The sequence below is a fragment of the Cyanistes caeruleus genome, chromosome 1 (genome assembly GCF_971803275.1).
Source record: "Cyanistes caeruleus chromosome 1, bCyaCae1.hap1.1, whole genome shotgun sequence".
In the NCBI taxonomy this organism is placed as follows: Eukaryota; Metazoa; Chordata; class Aves; order Passeriformes; family Paridae; genus Cyanistes; species Cyanistes caeruleus.
The window spans coordinates 33,740,306-33,758,012 of record NC_141701.1 but is presented as its reverse complement, the minus strand read 5'-3'; the positions used below and the strand labels follow the sequence as shown (position 1 = coordinate 33,758,012).

The 17,707-nt window shown below is 39.1% G+C and overlaps 1 protein-coding gene across 1 annotated transcript in view; it reads right to left on the bottom strand.

Moving 5' to 3' along the window:
• The window catches only part of SLCO5A1 (solute carrier organic anion transporter family member 5A1), a 68,381-nt gene that overhangs the window by 27,684 nt on the left and 22,990 nt on the right, over nucleotides 1-17,707 (bottom strand). Inside the window, exons 2-3 of the mRNA XM_023920921.2 lie at nucleotides 8,077-8,209; nucleotides 1,691-1,911 (exon numbers count right to left, since the gene is read on the bottom strand). Coding sequence (XP_023776689.2) covers nucleotides 1,691-1,911; nucleotides 8,077-8,209 — 354 coding nt within the window. The remainder of the gene's footprint in view (nucleotides 1-1,690; nucleotides 1,912-8,076; nucleotides 8,210-17,707) is intronic.

Sequence of the window (17,707 nt, the reverse complement as noted above, 5' to 3'; positions counted from 1 at the left end):
AATGAGACATACAGAGTTCTTATTTCTGTAAAAAAGGGTCCTAGAGAACATTCTTCCAAGCAAATACTTGTTTTTTCTGCATCTGCTGTGCCTGTATGGCCTGGAAGGTGAAATTATGTGTCAGCAAATTCACCCAGATGAACTTCATCTGTGTATCTGTTATCTTCACCAGGCACACCTAAGGGTGAAGCAGTCCCTCTGCTGTGACATTGCTTGCAATCATTAGGAAGGAGTCCAGCAAAGACTAGACTCCCCCAATTCCCTATGTTACTGAGAAAATACTGACAGAAGAAACCCTGAATTATTTCCACTAATCAGAAGCCAGTAGGTTTGAAGGCAAATAAAACACACAACTAGTTGTGTGGATTGAGGAGAAAATATTATGTATTGGGGCTCACAAATATGCAGAATGGAGTCTTTAAAGGAGGAAGGAACATGCTTTTCTTGCTTCTCCATCACATTTTCAACCACTTTGGCAACAAAGGGAGAACATGGTCTGAAAGTTCTGGTATTTGAGGTTCACTTTGCTTGCTCTTTGCTTGCCTTGTATCTTAAGAAGCTGATTTGTGAGCTAATAAAATCACACCACAAAAATACTGCTATCCTCTTTTTTCTGTAGAAGTTAACAGTAACTTTAGGCACCCTGAGAGAGAAGCAGTATAAATGTAATACAGAGCAAATCAATATGGAGGTGTGCAAACATAACTTAAAATTACACTAAAAACAGCTGGTTTTGCTAAGCCTTGTCTACTCAGCATAAAGTGATCATAAATGTTTCATTTTAAAAAGTCTGCCAATCATTGTAGCCTGGACTGATATCCAAGTAAAAAGTAACACTAATGTCTATTTCAACAAACACTTAAAAGTTTTGAGTTCAAATTATGTCTGATGGTACAATAGGTATTTCATGGTTTCTCCCAGTCCCACTGCCTTTATCAGGCTACCATGAAATGGCACTACCAGTATTTGCATCTTAGAATCCAAGGAGGACACAACAGCACTAACAACACAATGGCATTGAGGCACATTCACTCTTGTCCTATACTATTCCATTTTATGATACTGCCAAGTCTGTATTGTCAATTTAAATTCTATATGCTTCACATTAATAAATTTGTAGCAACACTGCTCTCCTTCCCCAGGCAATTTGTCAATGATTATTACTTACTGTTAGATTTTATATTAATGGCTACTCCTCAAAAAAAAATAAAAATCTTTACTACTTGTCAATCTTTCGATCTCTTCTTGTTTCAAACTAAGCACAGGTTTTATTTGTCTAGGCCTTCAGAAAACAGTTTGCAGTACAAAACAGACAGGAAAGGAGTATGAAACAAATCATCATTCTCTGTGAACTTACCCAAATGCATGAATGTAATTGAACTCACATACCAGACATGTGTGTTGTTTCACACATACTGTAGAAGAGCACTTTATTCCATGAAGTTCAGCTTATAAAGCAAGTGTGACAGTTACAAACTCAGGTGCACAAACTCATGCAGTAACAAGAAAATGGATGTCCTACAATCACTGCTGCAGCCTGTCATTTTAGAGGATGACTACTTAAATTTCAATAGCAAAAACGTAATAGCAAATATAGGATGTCAAAACTGTCTTCAATCACACTCATACAATCCTGGATGACCCAAGACACACAAAATCTAAAGCATTTATAAATTAAGAAGAACTTTACCTTTAACATTCTCTCCAAATCCCATAGAGGCAGAAACTGAACTGTCTGTTTCTGTTTTGCTACTTGTTTTCTCTTTCATCACATCATCATCACTTGAAACATCAGCAGAGTTCATCTTCTTTTTCTTTTTTTTATGTCGAGGAGGGAGCTTTTTCGGAAAGGTAAACATGGGAAATATCACAAGGAGCATTGCAATGGCACAAAGGAGAAATCCACTCCACCTAATGCCAAGAAAACAGAAATGGAAACAAAAGCAAAAACATTATGTGAAACAAAAAAAATCAAAGTTAGTGTTAGAAGCTGCACTGGCTGGAAAGACACACTTGCAAAACATGAAAACCTAAGAGTAAAGAATTGCAGTGGGGGAGAATCTTCACTGCACTGAATTCCTTAATCAGAAGATGCTTCTGTTGGCTTATTTACTGAAAGGTATTTATCCAGAACTCATCAAATTTTATTAAATAGTGTCAGCTTTAAGTTACCACAAATTTTCAGTTTTTGTAATTTTTCAGTACCAAGTGCTGAGAATTCACTTTGACTTAGCCTTTCACAGAGAATTCCCAGTAAAGCAATATAGAATTTCTCTGGAGAACACAGAAAAAGCTATCCATGTCATGAGAAGATAGAATGTCCTGATACATACATCAGGGCTAAATCTGTTCTGCTTTCCAGTGCCTACCTCTCACTGCCCTGACTGTCCCATTCTCTTCCTTCACAACTGAGGAGTTCCCAAAGCCTGAATGTAAAGAACTGATGTGCTACAATTCATTGCCAGGGTTCATGCCCAAAACTCTGTTCTGTGACTGCAACCTGAAATAGTCTTCAGAAAGAATTTATTCTTCTCTCCCTCTGTCTTTAAAATATGGGATATAAAAACAACCCTGAAATGATCCCTTGGCTCTCAGACAATGACCTGGGACATACCCTGAAGGTATGGCAGAAGAAGGAACTATGTGTGGGATACAGAACTGACCTCTTCAGCCACATACAACTGTCCTCCCTGCAGCCAAAAAGCTTCATGGACTTCACCACAGCAGCACAGATGGGCAAAAGGACTTCACTAGAAATTCTGTATAGAGTTAAGTCCGCAGCCAGAACACTGATAGCAGTGTCAAATGATAACATCATTTCTCCTTTGAGTTCTAACAGGGAAAGGCTAATGGAAATATAACCTCACATAACTGGTTCCATAAAGAAGGACAACCTCTGAATCCACCCAAAAAGTTCTTCTTACATACTGGAAGTGCAGTTTTCACTACAGACTCATCTCATTGTATCAGGTTTTCATGTCAAGGTTTTGGTAGCACAGTGGGGACTGCAGAGGTGCTTCTGCGAGAAGACACCATGAGCTGTCCCATGCTGGACAGAAACAGCTCCAGTCAGTTTTAAAATAGATCCACCACTACCCAACACTGAGTCTATCAGAATGTTTGTGCACCTTGGTGTTCACTTATTTAAGAGGAAAACACTCACAGCAACTGTATGAACGGAGTGAGAAAATATGGAAGAAACTACAGAATAAAATATGGAAGCCCTGCAGACTCAAGGCAAGAGAAGGAGAGAAGGGGCTCCAGGTGCAGAGATTAACGTGCAGGCCCAGGACAAGACCACCTCCAGGCTGTTGGGAATCCACTCTGGAGCAGGCTTGAGCAGGAATTGTGGCCTGTGAAGAAGAGCACCCACAGGAGCAAATTTTCAGGCAGGATATGTCACTCATGGGGGATGCTGCATGCTGGAACATTCTGTTCCTGGAGAACTGCACCCCATGGAAAGGATCTGTGCTGGACCAGTTAATAAAAGACTGTTTGAAGCACAGAAGGAGCAACAGACAAGGTGTTACAAACTGACCACAACCCCCTTTCCACAGGCCACTGCATCACTCCAGTGGAGGATGTAGAAGAGTCAGGAGCGAAGCTGAGCTTTGGGATAAGGATGGAGTGGGTAGGAAGTGCTTGTAGGTTTATTTTTAATTCTTTCTATCCTACTCTGTTATTAATTGGTGATAAATTTAATATCCCTAATTCAAGTCTACTTGGCCCATGACAGTAATTAATGAGGGTTTTCCATCCTTATCTCAATCTATGAGCTTTCCATCGTATTTTCTCCCTGTTCTGCTGAGAAAGGGGAGTGAGACAGCTTGGTGGGCACCTGGCAGCCAGCCAAAGACAATCCACCACACAAATCTATGCTAGTATTTGGAAATTCAAGTAAGTCAGTCATGTTACTTTAGCAGCCAACCACGACAATGACAGCTTTTTCATTTCATATCAAATTTCCATAATCTCCGTGTGCTGACCCTGGCTGAATGCTAGGTACCCACCTGTCATGGGGTAGCCATTTTTATCACCAAAGCCATTTTTATCACTCCCCATCCTTGGCAGGAGAGGGGAGAGAAAATGTCATGAAAGGCTCCCACTAGCTGCAGAGGAATCTCTGCTCTGGCACCTGGAGCACCTCCACCTCCTCCTCCTTCTTCAATGACATTGGGGTCTGCAGAGCTGTTTCTATCGTATGTTCTCATTCCACTCTCCTCTGACTGCTGCGGGTGTTGCACATCTTTCTGTTTCCCCCTTCATAATATGTTGTCTCAAAGGTGCTACCACCACCACTGATGGTCTCAACCTCAGCCAGCCTCCTCTTGGAGCTGGCTGATACTGGCTCTCTCAGGTAGAAGTGAAACTTTCAGCAGCTTCTCACAGAAGCCCCTGTAGCCTTCCCGCTACCAAAACCTTGCCAGGCAAACCCAACACAAAAACAATTTTTACATACTTTTGTACTATTTTTACAGTATTAATTATATATTTGTTCAAACTTTAAACATTTTAAATTGTGAGTAGATAGGATTTCTTGCCCAAGAAACAAAAAGCATTTGGCCTCGTATTTGTAATGCAAAAATATTGCAAACTTTATTTTTCAATGAAAATAAATTCATAAGTAACGCACTATATGGTGAATTATTACACACAGGCAAACAACAAATAAACAGCCATGTGTAACATTATTTTTATTAGAAGCTTACAGGAAGCTTTTGCAAGGCAAATATAAGTGACTGAAAGTTTTGACTAATTTTGATATTATGTAAACAGAAAATCCTCCATTCATTTTAGCTGATAACATACATGGATTAGAAAGCAGACTTTTAGGAGGATTAGTCAGCACTGTCAGACGGAATAAATCCGTAGTCTGTATAAAAATGTAGCAACATCCCTTTCAGGATCTCAAAGGCAGAAGCTGCAAAGACACTGATCAAAGAAACAATCTGTGGCAATAATATGTGGAAATCTGCAACCACCCACTCAGGAGGAAACAGCAAAGGGCCTTTAATGCAGAAGGAGATGAAATTCAAATCCAAAGGGACAGTTATGACAGCATACTAAATGCTGGAGATGTCACAAATGCAGCACTGGATGCAATTATCTCACCATCTACACTTCACAACTTCCTGGAGAAATATCAAACAATTGGAAAACAGACAAAAGACGGTAAAATATGTAAAAAATAATAAGGACACCTACAATGGGAAATTGGGAGGTCAGAACAGGAGCTATAGTAATTTAAAAAGCCCTTGATTTTCTGTCTTCTAAAGTCAAAGAAAATATGCAGAAGAATACCTCAAAGGCATCCGCACAAGCCGTAGGACCTCAAATAAAGCAATTAAAGCTAAGGAAGGACCAGACAATGCTGAAGGAATTCCTTTAAACTTCTTTGGTGGAATGTTGATGAAAGACTATATAGGAAGATCCAAGCATTAAACAGATTCTGAACTAGGAAAACACTCAGAAAAGTGTCAGCAAAAGAAAATTTGATTTAAAGCATCTGACAGACTGCCAGGGGCTACTCCACAACTAACGAGGTCCCTATATAGCACATTAACAGTTCTCAAAGACAACAACATGATGAATGATTTCTACAAGATATCCCTACAGTTACCACATTTGAATAAAAAACAGTTTCAAACATTTGATGGGCTGGCATAGACAGCTGGCTTGTAATTTAGCCCAGAGCAGCTACAGAAATCCCAGGTGTGCAAAACCTAGGAGCAGAAATCCAGGTCCTGTGAAATTCAAGGAATAATCAGATCAGAAATAACCTGGAAAAATTTTACCTCACCATGCTGCACGACAGATAAACCAAACTTCATGTCCTCCAATACATCTCCTAGAAAGGAACAGCTTAAGGAAAAAAAAAAGGCTATATTGCTTTTATTTTAGCCATGTATCACAGTTGTTATATTCCTATTTTGTCTGTAAGCATTGCCTCCTCTACAATGGAAATTGTTAAATTGGGTCCCATGATAAGTTACATTAGGAACCTTACAGCTGAAATAAAGAAAATATAGGAATCAAAGACAGTAATTCACTTCAAAGGAAGACTCAGAAATCTCATATATGACTTCCCATTAAGTTGTCTCAACTGAACCATACTTTCAAAGTGTGTCAGCTGCAGTAAGTGTTGGGATACTCTTACATTTCAAATTGTTAGATTGCATAAATAAAAATAAACTTGACTACGTAGCACTTCCCTGCAAGGACAAAATGTCACAGTCCCAGAAAATACATTTAATTGGAATGAAAGTCTATACTTCCAGAATTCTCTGCAACCAGGCTGTTAGTGAGCACCAAGGGACAAAAGTTTCACCCTCTCACCATGGGGGTCTTGCTTTTTTTTTAATGGGTAGACTTAGCTTCAGAATGAGATACAAATGCTATGAACACGACTAAACTTTCATGAGAGGCCATGACAGATTGTTCAACAAATTATCGGAGACCTGATAGCAGTTGATACTCCTCAGAAATTTAAGAGAGAAAGAACTAACACAGCCAAAAATTAAAGAGAAATAAAAAGACCTGGAATACCCTTCAAGGAAGTCCAGACCCTACAGATTTAATCAACAAGATAACAAATGAAAACTGAATGACTTTTACTGACTTTGTTGCTTTGGCTATTTTACTTTTGCTGAAGATGCTTGAGTTAAAACTCAGTTATATCAGTGGTTTTGTTATAGGTAAAGTCAAAAGTTTATCCCACATTCATACAGCCCTACTGATTTCAATTAACAAATCTATTTATGGGCCTATTTGCAATTTCTATCAAAAAGTACTGATCAAATGCTGATTACCAGTTCTGACATGTCATTAAAAACACATAAAGTGTAAGAACTTTACAAAGAATGTATAATATTATGCTTTGATTCCAAACCTTTTATACTAGAATAGTCCAAATTTTGACATTGCTTCACACTCACAGAACAGATCTCTTCAGTGAGATAAATCAGCAGATAAATTAGAGCAGGGAGTTGTTAATCCCAAGGCTGCACTCAGCTTTGCCTTTCTCTTGCTGAAAATTCAACAAAACAGTGCAGCAATGCTCTTGGACTAAGTAAAACCAATAAAGCAGGACTAAATCTTTAAAGGTTTAAGAAGACTCCAAAGAGAGAATTTTTCATATCAAACTGTCAGGAAAGATCACTGCAGAATAAACAGAAACAGATACAGACTGCAAGCAGTGGCGCAGTGACAAACACTAACCTAGGGCATGAGAACTGACACTGCACCTTACATCAACAAAGCAGAGGTCTCTTCCTGGGATAATGAACTTGAGGTTTCTTCTTCAAGGCAACTTTATGATTTAAACTTTAAACTTTATGATATAAATCATAAACTTCAAGGCAAGTTTATGATTTATCTGAGAAAAGCCAGTTAAAGCCTCCTCAGGATCTGCTTCCTCAAAGACACATTTCCAAGGAGGCCACATCTCAAAGGCTGCCTGAAGACATCAGCTAACAATTACAGCTGCTACATCTCAGTACTGCTGGAAGCCTACTCCTTACTAGACAATAATGTGATGCTTCACAGCATCATGCCTAAATACAAGCCATCACCCTGAGAAACAAAGACTGGAAAGAGCATGTTCTGACCTCATCCTATCTCCTTCACCTGGAAGAGGATCAGTAAAGTTGAGTGTTTCTCATCTGGGCAGCAGACTTCGGTGTTTCATGCTGCCTCCCCTGGAAAACCAAAGAGATTAATCCAACTTTCATTAGGAAGGGGTTGGTTCTGGGCAGCAGAGATCATCCATGGCCTCCTGCAACACCAATATTCAGCCCTGCCGTCCCTGTGATAAGCGCTGTCAATCAGTGCCCACTGTGGTCAGGAACAGTCCTGAACAGCCAAACCTAGGGGCTTTTCCATGCACTGTTCCTGAGCACTCCTGTGGCAAATCTTTCCTCTCTCTCAGAGGCCAGTGTGTAGTAATCAATCAAAACATCATCTTCCTCGGCCTCCTTCTGCAACCTTAAATAAATCCTCAAGGGATAAAATCTTCCAAGCTGTACAATTCTGTACTGGCAATTGAGAGAATAGTTTTGAAAAATGCTTGATCCTTACCAGTTTCCAATGAATCGAGGATCACTCTGGTCAATATACACAGTTGTCCTAGGATCAACATAGAACCCAATGAGAAGTCCTCCTAGTAAGTATCCAGCTGCAGGTCCAAGTGCTCCCATTACGTACATGATGGCTGAGGAAATAAAAGGTCAGAGTCACACATCAATAAAATTAACGTTTCATCAGTTATTTACACATGAAATCACAAAGCAAATGATGCTTATTTAAACAAGAAGTTCTGCAACCTAAAATTTTAAGGAACCTTTTTTGCAACCAAGGCAGCAACTTCTGCCTAAGTCACATATTAGTAAGAAGATTACTGCTTTCTGTACATTTTCAGTCAAATTATGCAAGTATACACTATTCTGGTATTCTGGATGGAAAGCATACTTGACTTGCATAAAATTTTTCCCATTTGGTAACATTTCCTTTAAATCAAATCAAAATTATTTAACATATAAATTTAAAAAGTCAAACTAATGGTAGGGAAACAGAAAACAAGAAAACCAAAGAAAAAGAATTGCAATCAAAGAGCAAAAGACAATACTCTAATTTAGTCACCACCAGTCTAATACTGTGTATAAAAGAATGGCTCATTTTAAGAAATCAAATATTCCTATTTCAGAAATTGACAGAACATGGCTTCACAAAGGGAAAGTTCTATTTAACTAACTTGTTATCTTTCTGTGGTAAGGTCACCCACCCAGTCGATGAAGAAAAGGTGATGGATGTGGTTATTCTGTATTTTAGTAATGTTATTGATACTGCCCCTCACAACATCCTTCAGGACAACTTGTCCAGCTGTGGGGTGAGTGGCTGCAGGCTGTGCTGGGTGAAGAACTGGCTGAATGGCAGAGCTCAAAGGGGACAACTGGTCACCAGTGGTGTTCCCCAGGGGTCAATTCTAGGGCCAGGTCTGTCCAATACATTTACCAACAACCTGCAGGCAGGAGTTGAATCCATCCTTAGCACATTTGCTGATGATCCCAAAATGGGAGGTGACTCTTGGAAGGACAAGAGGCCTTGCAGAGGGATCTACACAGACTGGAGCACTGGACAGTGATTAATGGCATGAACAAGTCATAACACCAGATTCTGTGGCTGAGATGGACTAATCAGGCACAAGAATGAACTGGGAGAAGAGTGGCTGGAGAGCCTCTCTGCAGAAAGGGATCTGGGGGTGCTGGTTGGCAGCAGGCACAGCAAGAACCAGAGGCGTGTCCTGGAAGCCAACAGGACAAACCCCATCCTGGGGTGCATCAAATCCAGAATCACCAGCTGCTCAAGAAAGGTGATTATCCCACTGTGCTCAGCACTGGTGCACCCTCACCTGGAGCACTGTGTGCAGCTCTGGGCACCACAACTGAAGGATGTGAAGGTCCTTGAATATGTTCAGGTAGGGCAACAAAGCTGCTGAGAGGCCTGGAAAGAATGATCTATGACAAGCAGCTAAGGACTCAAGGCTTCTCTAGTTTGGAGAAAAAGAGGCTGAGGGGCAACCTCACTTCTCTACAGCACCCTGAGGAAGGGCATCTTTACTCATTGGATCTTTTCTCTCTGGTATCCAGTGACAGGACACACGGCAATGGTTCAATGCTTCACCAGGGGTGGTTTACATTGGATCTTAGGAAGCATTTCTTTATGGAGAGGGAGGTCAAACACTTGTGAAGGTTTCCTAGGGAGATGTCAGACCCATTAGTGTGTTTAAGATGCATTTGGACAACGCCCTTAGTAACAGGTTTTAGTTTCTAATCCGCTCTGAAGCAGTCAGGCATTCAGATGAGATGACCGTTGTAGGTCCCTTCCAATTGAAATGTCTCTGTTCTATTCCACTCCATTCCATTCCCCCACAATATCTCTTTCCTTAATATATCCTGCAGTGCCCATTCCTTTTAAGATGCTTCTGCCCTGTTTCCCCATAGGGTCTGCCTGTAAGTATAAAAGACAAGGGAGTGGAAAGGCTGGTCCCCGCTGTTGGCTCACATATCTTATACCACGGAAACCCAGGCTCCAGAACAGCAACACTCGCTCAGCTGCTGCAGATCCTCCAGCAGCACATGAAAGAACTGATTATCATATTCTCTGTAATTCTCTCTCTAGGTCCAGATGGTTACTGGACCAGTCCCTGTCCACAACAGGAATATGCAGGCTCCATCCTTTTTGGTCCTATCCTCAATCAGACATGCTGAATCCTAGACTGCAGCAGACGAAGAAGTATAACTGAGTTGCTACAGCTCAAGTTTCCATGTTAGCTGTTACAGTAAATTATATCTCACAGATAAAATAAGCAAAAATAAATCATTAAATCTGCCTGATTAAACTAAAATAACTTGCATATTTCCACCTTACATTTTGAAATAAGAGAATGAAGAAAAAGAGCATTCTCACAAGTAAAAAGAGAGCCTTGCTGCAGCAAAAAAAAAAAAAAAAATCACAGTAGCTACCACAAAAGGTAAAGCTGCCTATACTAAAAAGTGCTGCCAGACCACAAATTGATTGCACAGTTTTATCACTTCTAAGTAATTTTTTTTCTAAACACATTTTTGGTTTTTATGAAACTGCAATTTTGAATAAATAGATTTTGTAGTCCTTTCCACATAATGGTTTTCAGAACTGTGTTCACTATTTAAATTTATTCCAGCCATGTTCCCTACTGAATTGATTGTAAACAATTCTCTGTATGCCTAAAATGCTCCATCAAACATTGAAACTCTGCTCCTTAGCAGCAAGTGTTTAGATAAATCCCACAGTAACTGTTATTTGCAAAATTCACATCATGAGGAGGGAAAAAACAAACAAACAAACAAACAAAAAACTATCTCCACACTCCCACAGCCAGTAACAAATTTTGTTCTACAAATGTTTGCTTGGAAAATTGATTCAGACAACTACAGCAAACTCAGATCTCTAAAATCTTTAGAGAGGCAACACAAAGGGAGTAAAAGACTGACCTAATCCGTTCACTTCAGCATTCAGAAAAAATACTTATACTGCATTAATTCAGCTTTAGTTCCACCACTGAAAGCAGCAAAATGCAGCAACTGCTTAGGTTTCAAATCACTACCCAAATAGTGTATTTTGTGCACCTGGAAACTTCAGAGTGTTTTCCTTGTAAGCAGAAACATTGCACAATAAAGATAAAAGCAACACTGTACACTGTTCTCTTTGAGAGAAAGAAATCCTGTTGACAATTTCAGGAGTAGTTTAAAATTACTTTATGCTGTTCAGGCTTCAAGCTGTATTTGTTTTTAATGTAACTTACAGGCAAAATGTCACTTTCTGAGTCTTTCAGAAAACACAGAGCCTCCATGTTCCTGGCCAATGGCTGGAGGAAGCATCAACAGGTAAGTTCCTAAAATTGCCATTTTAAGACACATTACAGCATCTTTTTCAGCATCTGATAGTGGTCACTATCAGAAAATGGACACCAAGTGCAAGAAACTGATTTACACTCATAAATGGGACTAAATATACAGCATGGCAAGCATAACATTTCAGTATTTCAAAATTAGGTACTTGAAAGAATCAGCCCCCAACTTTCAAACCTTGCTGTGGAAGCGAAAGGCAAACCACCACTGTAGGTCCGTAGGCAAACCCTGGCAGGCTACTGAAGGGTCCTGGACCCTTAAAATTCTGGTCACAGCCCTCACAGCTATATTTAGGAATAAAGATTTTTCTGATTCCCAGGATTACTGGATAATATAGAAAGAGAACTAAACTGGAAACAGATTCAATAAGGGTGTCATCAAAATTGTACCTGCTTAACAAATAAAAAAATCCTATGGAGAACAGTTTCAGAATTTTTTCCACTCGGAACACTAGAAGGTCTCCAGCTTTTGGATGAAAAAGGTTCAAAAAATATGTAGATGGTGTATAAGCACCTTCCTTTCAGCCTTCTGCCAGGAATTTCAGCTAACTCTTTTTTGTCCTCCCTCTTCAGGCTATGATCTGGGATCTTGATCTAGGGAGCCGCACGGATGTGACAGCCAAGACCTTTCAATGGAAGTAACAAACATTTTTATCAGGGGACATGCCAGAATACTGTGATGCTGAGGCAGGGCACACAGTATCCAGATGATTTTTTAAATTGCACCTAAGGAAATCCAGCATTTGTCTTACAACCTCATAGCCATAAGCTTGACTGGTGCTCAGATTTGCAAGCTAAGTCACAAAAAGCTATGTTGTAAAACAGCAGCAATATGTCCTTTCCCATGATAAAACAGATGGGATATACACTGCTTGAGTTAAAAGCTCTACTCCAAACCATAAATCATCTTCAACAGATAAAAGGAGGAAACTATTGTTAATATGGACATATGGGCTACAGCATCGATCTGAATCTCTTCTGTTTGAGTTGCACTGAAATGCAGGATTGCACTCCTCTGAGCTCCTGCATTAGCCACGCATGTTCAATGCTGAGAAGTCATATTACAATTCTGTGGGAACACTGGTCTCTCTAGGAAAGTGTATCCACAGGTAAGCTGCTCCCACCCAACTTCACAGAATCACAGAATATTCTGAGCTGGAAACCACTCACATTCCTAAGTGAATGGGCTGCACAGGGATCGAATCCATGACCTTGGCATTAACCATCCATGCTCTAACCAACTGAGCTGATCTCAGGGTGACCTAGAGCCATATAAGAATTACTCCTGACATTCAACACAACCAGCTCCAACTGGTCCTGGCAAAAGCTTTCCCCCAGAAATCTGCTGAAGCTTGCTGCTGCTGCTGTTATGTAGGATCCTAAGTCTTCAGAGGAAAGCATACATTGATTTACTAACATTACACGGCTTTTAAACAAGACAATTCCAAAGACCAAAGACCTTGTGGATTCTTTAAAGTCTCTTTCTTCTCCAAAGGTCTCAGTGTTGTGGTTTAGAGTTTCCATTACCAAGCATATCTCTTCTTCTGGGTGTACTTTCTCTTCAGTGATGAGGGATAGACTTTCCCAGCCCTCCTAAACCTAGTCTTTCAGACCATAGCTCTACCTCTGACACAGACGCTAGATAAGTAAAAATATCCTGGTTCGAAGAGAGTTAGGTAAGGGCCTAACTAAACAATTTATTTTTTTTTTAATCTACCTACACTAACAAATTTAGTAAGACACAGGTTATAAAAATATTGTGAATGTCCTTTTCCTCTTCTAATCACACCAAAAGACATCTTCAGTAGGCTCTGTATAAGGGAATATATAACATATGTCCCTGTGGCACTCTCAAAAGCATATGTGAACCGTCTGTCTGTCCCTCTTTATATTAGCCATGCTAGTACCAATTGAAGTCACAAGTCACATACTGTGCCCAGATGAACAGAAACTACACATTAGTGAGCTACAACAAGTTGGCTTCTGGGTTCTAAAAAACACACTTTGGTTAAAAAAGTCAAAACAAAAGCATATATTGCACAGTCCCTGTCATCTCCTCTGTGGGTACACACATGTCACCACACAGCTTATCACTGGAGGAGGAGGAACATTTCTGAAAGACTCCATTGTCCAAATCTTGGCAGCACATCACCATAGTACAACTGTTCATTTCATACATGTGTAAGACAAGCAGAATTTGACCTTTATTCTATTTTCAATGGAAGTTTAGAATTTTCAAAATCCTGCAAAAGCTACATGGTGCATTCTGAAGGTATAATATATATATGTATGTATATACATGTTTGCTACTCTAAGAACAGTAGAGCAATTTTAATAGACTTTGCAGGATACTTTTTAGTGGTATAGAATTATAATCCTTTTATATCTGTAGATTTCAAATTTTTACTCCAAAATTACCTACATTACCATGAGGATATTGATTGAAAAACAAGAGATAGTAAAGAGAAAATGAATCCCCTATAGTCGTGAAGTAGAGAAGTAAGTCCAGAAGTGTAATTTACTTAATTGAAGCAATGATTCAGTGTCCTACCTGCTGAACAACACTCTCATGAAAGAACAGCACAAAAAAGAATAAAAACAACAAGAAGAATACATTCATGTGAATTTGCAAGAAAAGCCCTGTGTTTACAGATTACTTGTTTAAAATTTGAGGACTGATCATTAACAGAAATGCAAGATGAACTTTATATAATCTTTATAGAATCTATGTGTCAAGAAACTTAAAGGGCTATATGTTTAAAAAAAAAAGTTGCAGGGTTTTCCTCTGGGAATTTGCAAGTAAAAGCACCACCACGCTATGGTACCATAGCATCCTCTCCAGTGCTACCAGCAGACATTTCCTTGGAAAGCTGTACTGTGCTGTCACTGGAGAATGGAGCAGTGCTGTTATTTCTCTAGGTTATACAGCAGGTTTTGATTTCTCCACAGAGCAAAGATGACAGGCAGAGGTTTCAAAGGGGAACAGGTCCCAGCTCTCCCCTGTTCCTCTCATGCCACAGCAGTGTGATGGGATAGTGAGGATCAAGCAAAAAGGAGCTTTCAAAGAAACATTGCTCCAATTCACAAAGGTGTTTACCTCATTCTGTCTCATTTCACACACACAGAAGCTACCCCAAAAACCAGAAGGTTTAACCACTCTTTTGAGCCTGAGGACACAGAACTGAGTTGTGAGAAACCAGGCAGACTTTGCAAAAGCTTTTAAGTCAGGAAACCAGTTCACTTCCTTCTTTTCATCATGAGTGCACAATCAAACAAATCTATACATGCTTTAGGATTTTGTCTTTAATGTGGTTATTTGCTCAGGAAAAAACAATGCTTTGAGCATTACTGCCATTCAGATAATAATGTCCAGTTCACATCTTTAAATCACTTCCTTTCAAAATGTATTAGCGTTACCATGACTTTAACAGTCTCTCAGATCCAGTGTTCCAAGCAAAGCAATAAACAGAGCAACAAAACTACTTCAGTAGCCTCTCTTGATCTTTGTATACAATATATTTGTCACTATTTTAACAAGCAGATTCCACAGATCTGGAAGACAAATTTATAGAGAAACAGAACTAAAACATAATTTTACATGCCTACCATGGAAAAGAAAATGAATGGTCCAGCTTACCACTCCATTAAAAATGCTGGAAGTTAAATTAAATACATTTCAATTCTATTTAAGTGACTTGCCAACATCAGGTGAAAAGATTTTCTACCTTTCTCTTTACCTTAGATTTTTACCTTTCTCTTACAGCTTTATAACTAAGATGTCATTTGTATTAAAACAGATATCATTCCCTGATTTAAAAAAAGCTGCTTCATGCTTTGTACTCGCCATTAGTGGCCATGTTCTAAAGCACAATCATTTTCACTGGATCCAGTTCTACTGTATCCATAAAAACCCAGGAAAGTAAGCTCAAAGAAAACAAGCTAAAATAGGCTGTCTGTCCCAAACTGTACTTCTTGTATACACTGTCACTGCAATTCTGCTCCAAGTCACTGCTATGCTGTAGAGCCACAGTGCCTACAAAGCAATTCAACTTACACCCAAATTTCACAGACTCAATGCTTGTCTTTTAGTTACAATACCAGGTGCATGCATCCAATCCAAAATCAGATAACACTGAAAATACCAAAGAAGAAAAGCTTGTACTTGTACCACGGTATTTCAGCTTTACAGATACTTGGCTAAAGAAATTATTGCCCCAAGGAAAACAACTCCAGTGCTTAAAATGAGAGTCTTTATTGCTTTATTCCTAAAACCTCTGAACTGTGGAAGTCAAAATCCCAGGGGCAACTGGAGACTGTCCCATTCTTTAGAGAAAACTGTTTTGCTTGGAACATACAAGTATTACTTGGGAGTTTTCATCAAAATCTGTCTTTTCGCTCTTTATATTCACCTATAAATAAACATTTGCTGATAGTATTACCAATAATTACTTGCAGTTAGCAAGTAAATATGAAAAAGACACATCTGTTGAAAAAGATCAGTGAAAATGGCTGCAATTTCTGAGTGCAATTTCCTACCAGTGTGGTTAACTGAATTTAGACACCATGCACAAAGAAATTCTTAGATCAGATAATTAAGCAAATCAGGTTTTATCAGTTTTGTAAGTTCTTAAAGCAATTCTAACACAAGAATCTTCTGGTGATGACATTCTAAAACCACATACAACTAACTTTAAGCGTATGGATAGTCCCCACAGATATGAATTGTTTGCATGACCAAAGATAAACACATCATTACTAGCATGACCAGAACATAAACTGGTAACAACGTTGTTCTGATATTCCTACCATAAAGCTAAAGGCACTGGTAACCTAAACAGATGTTTGGGATTTTTTTAATAGAAGTGTCAACAAATGCATGAATAACAGTGATCTTTCTCAAAATTCCCACTTTTTTTTCCTCATGTAGGAAATTTTGATAGGGAAAAGTACTGTTATTGAAATTTAGGTCCCAGACAGATGCACATGCTCCTTGTGCTGAACAGAGTCAAAATGTCTTAAGAGATGCAACAGAAGGCACAGCTCTGCTCCTGGCTGCTACTTTCTGGAAATCAGCTCTCAAAAATGCTCCACAGCTTCAAATTTTTAAGTTTATGTTGGTATGTTGTGCTATGAACACAAGGTAACATATCCCAAGAAGTTGACAAGGCACGAATTCCCAAACTGTGAGTTTTCAAAAGAGCATGTTTCTTAAAAATGTTTATTTTGTGACTAGTAGGGCAACTATACAGAGATGTTGACCATTTGTGTTAACACCAACTAAGTGATTCCTTGGTACCTTCTGAATTCTTGGTCTGTCAGCATCCCAAAGTTCTGATTACTCCAAAGAACAAAACAATGACATGTCATAGAAGTAGTGTCCATTTCCATACAGAAAATTATCTACTGAATATAACTATTATTAACTAAATCATAAGCAAGCTACTACTCCAAATTATTTTTAAAACCTTTAACTAATAACTGGTTAGATAATTTCACTGTATTATTTCCCATTAATTCAAACACTGGGAGCTAAGTCCAAAGTAGTGAATTTAACATTCACATTAAGTGTATTCTTGAAGCCAGTGTGACTTCTCTCTTGAAGCAGGCAGGATTTGGCACTTCAGCACTAATACTCAGTGGTGTTCCTGCTAAAAGGACATTGAAGCTGTTGGCTGTCTTTAAGATACTAAAGCAGCCTCTTGATTCATTGGCATTCTTTCCACAAGGTCATGTTAAATGGGAATATCTCATCTTTGCCTTTTAATTGCTTGGCTTTGTTTTTTAACAGTTTAGCAGTTGAGGCTACATATACACATTTAATTTTCACTAGGGCTTATCCCCAGGCACGTGCTTATAGACTCTGTTGATCTCAGCCTCTAGAACTGATTTTCATGTCTTTAGCATAACTTCTAACTACAGTAGAATGGGCAGGGCTGTCCACTTGTGTGTCACCCCCTTTTCTTCAGGCTATTGTAACTAAAAAATACCAGCTGTGAAAGCTGAGATCTACCAATGGGTAGATCCCAAATAAGAAAATGCAAACGAAAAAACAGATATGAAATTTATTATCACAGCTGGAAAGGTTCATAGCTACAAGACCCACAGAAACCAGCCCAGAAGAGCATTTCAGAGGTTCTGTATTATGATTTATTTTTAATGTTTTACATCATGTTGAGGTAGCCTAAGAGCACAAGCCAACAGGAATATATTACTCAGGTCCTCTCATATCTCTGAGCTGGGAGAATGCACCAACTCCCAGAAGAA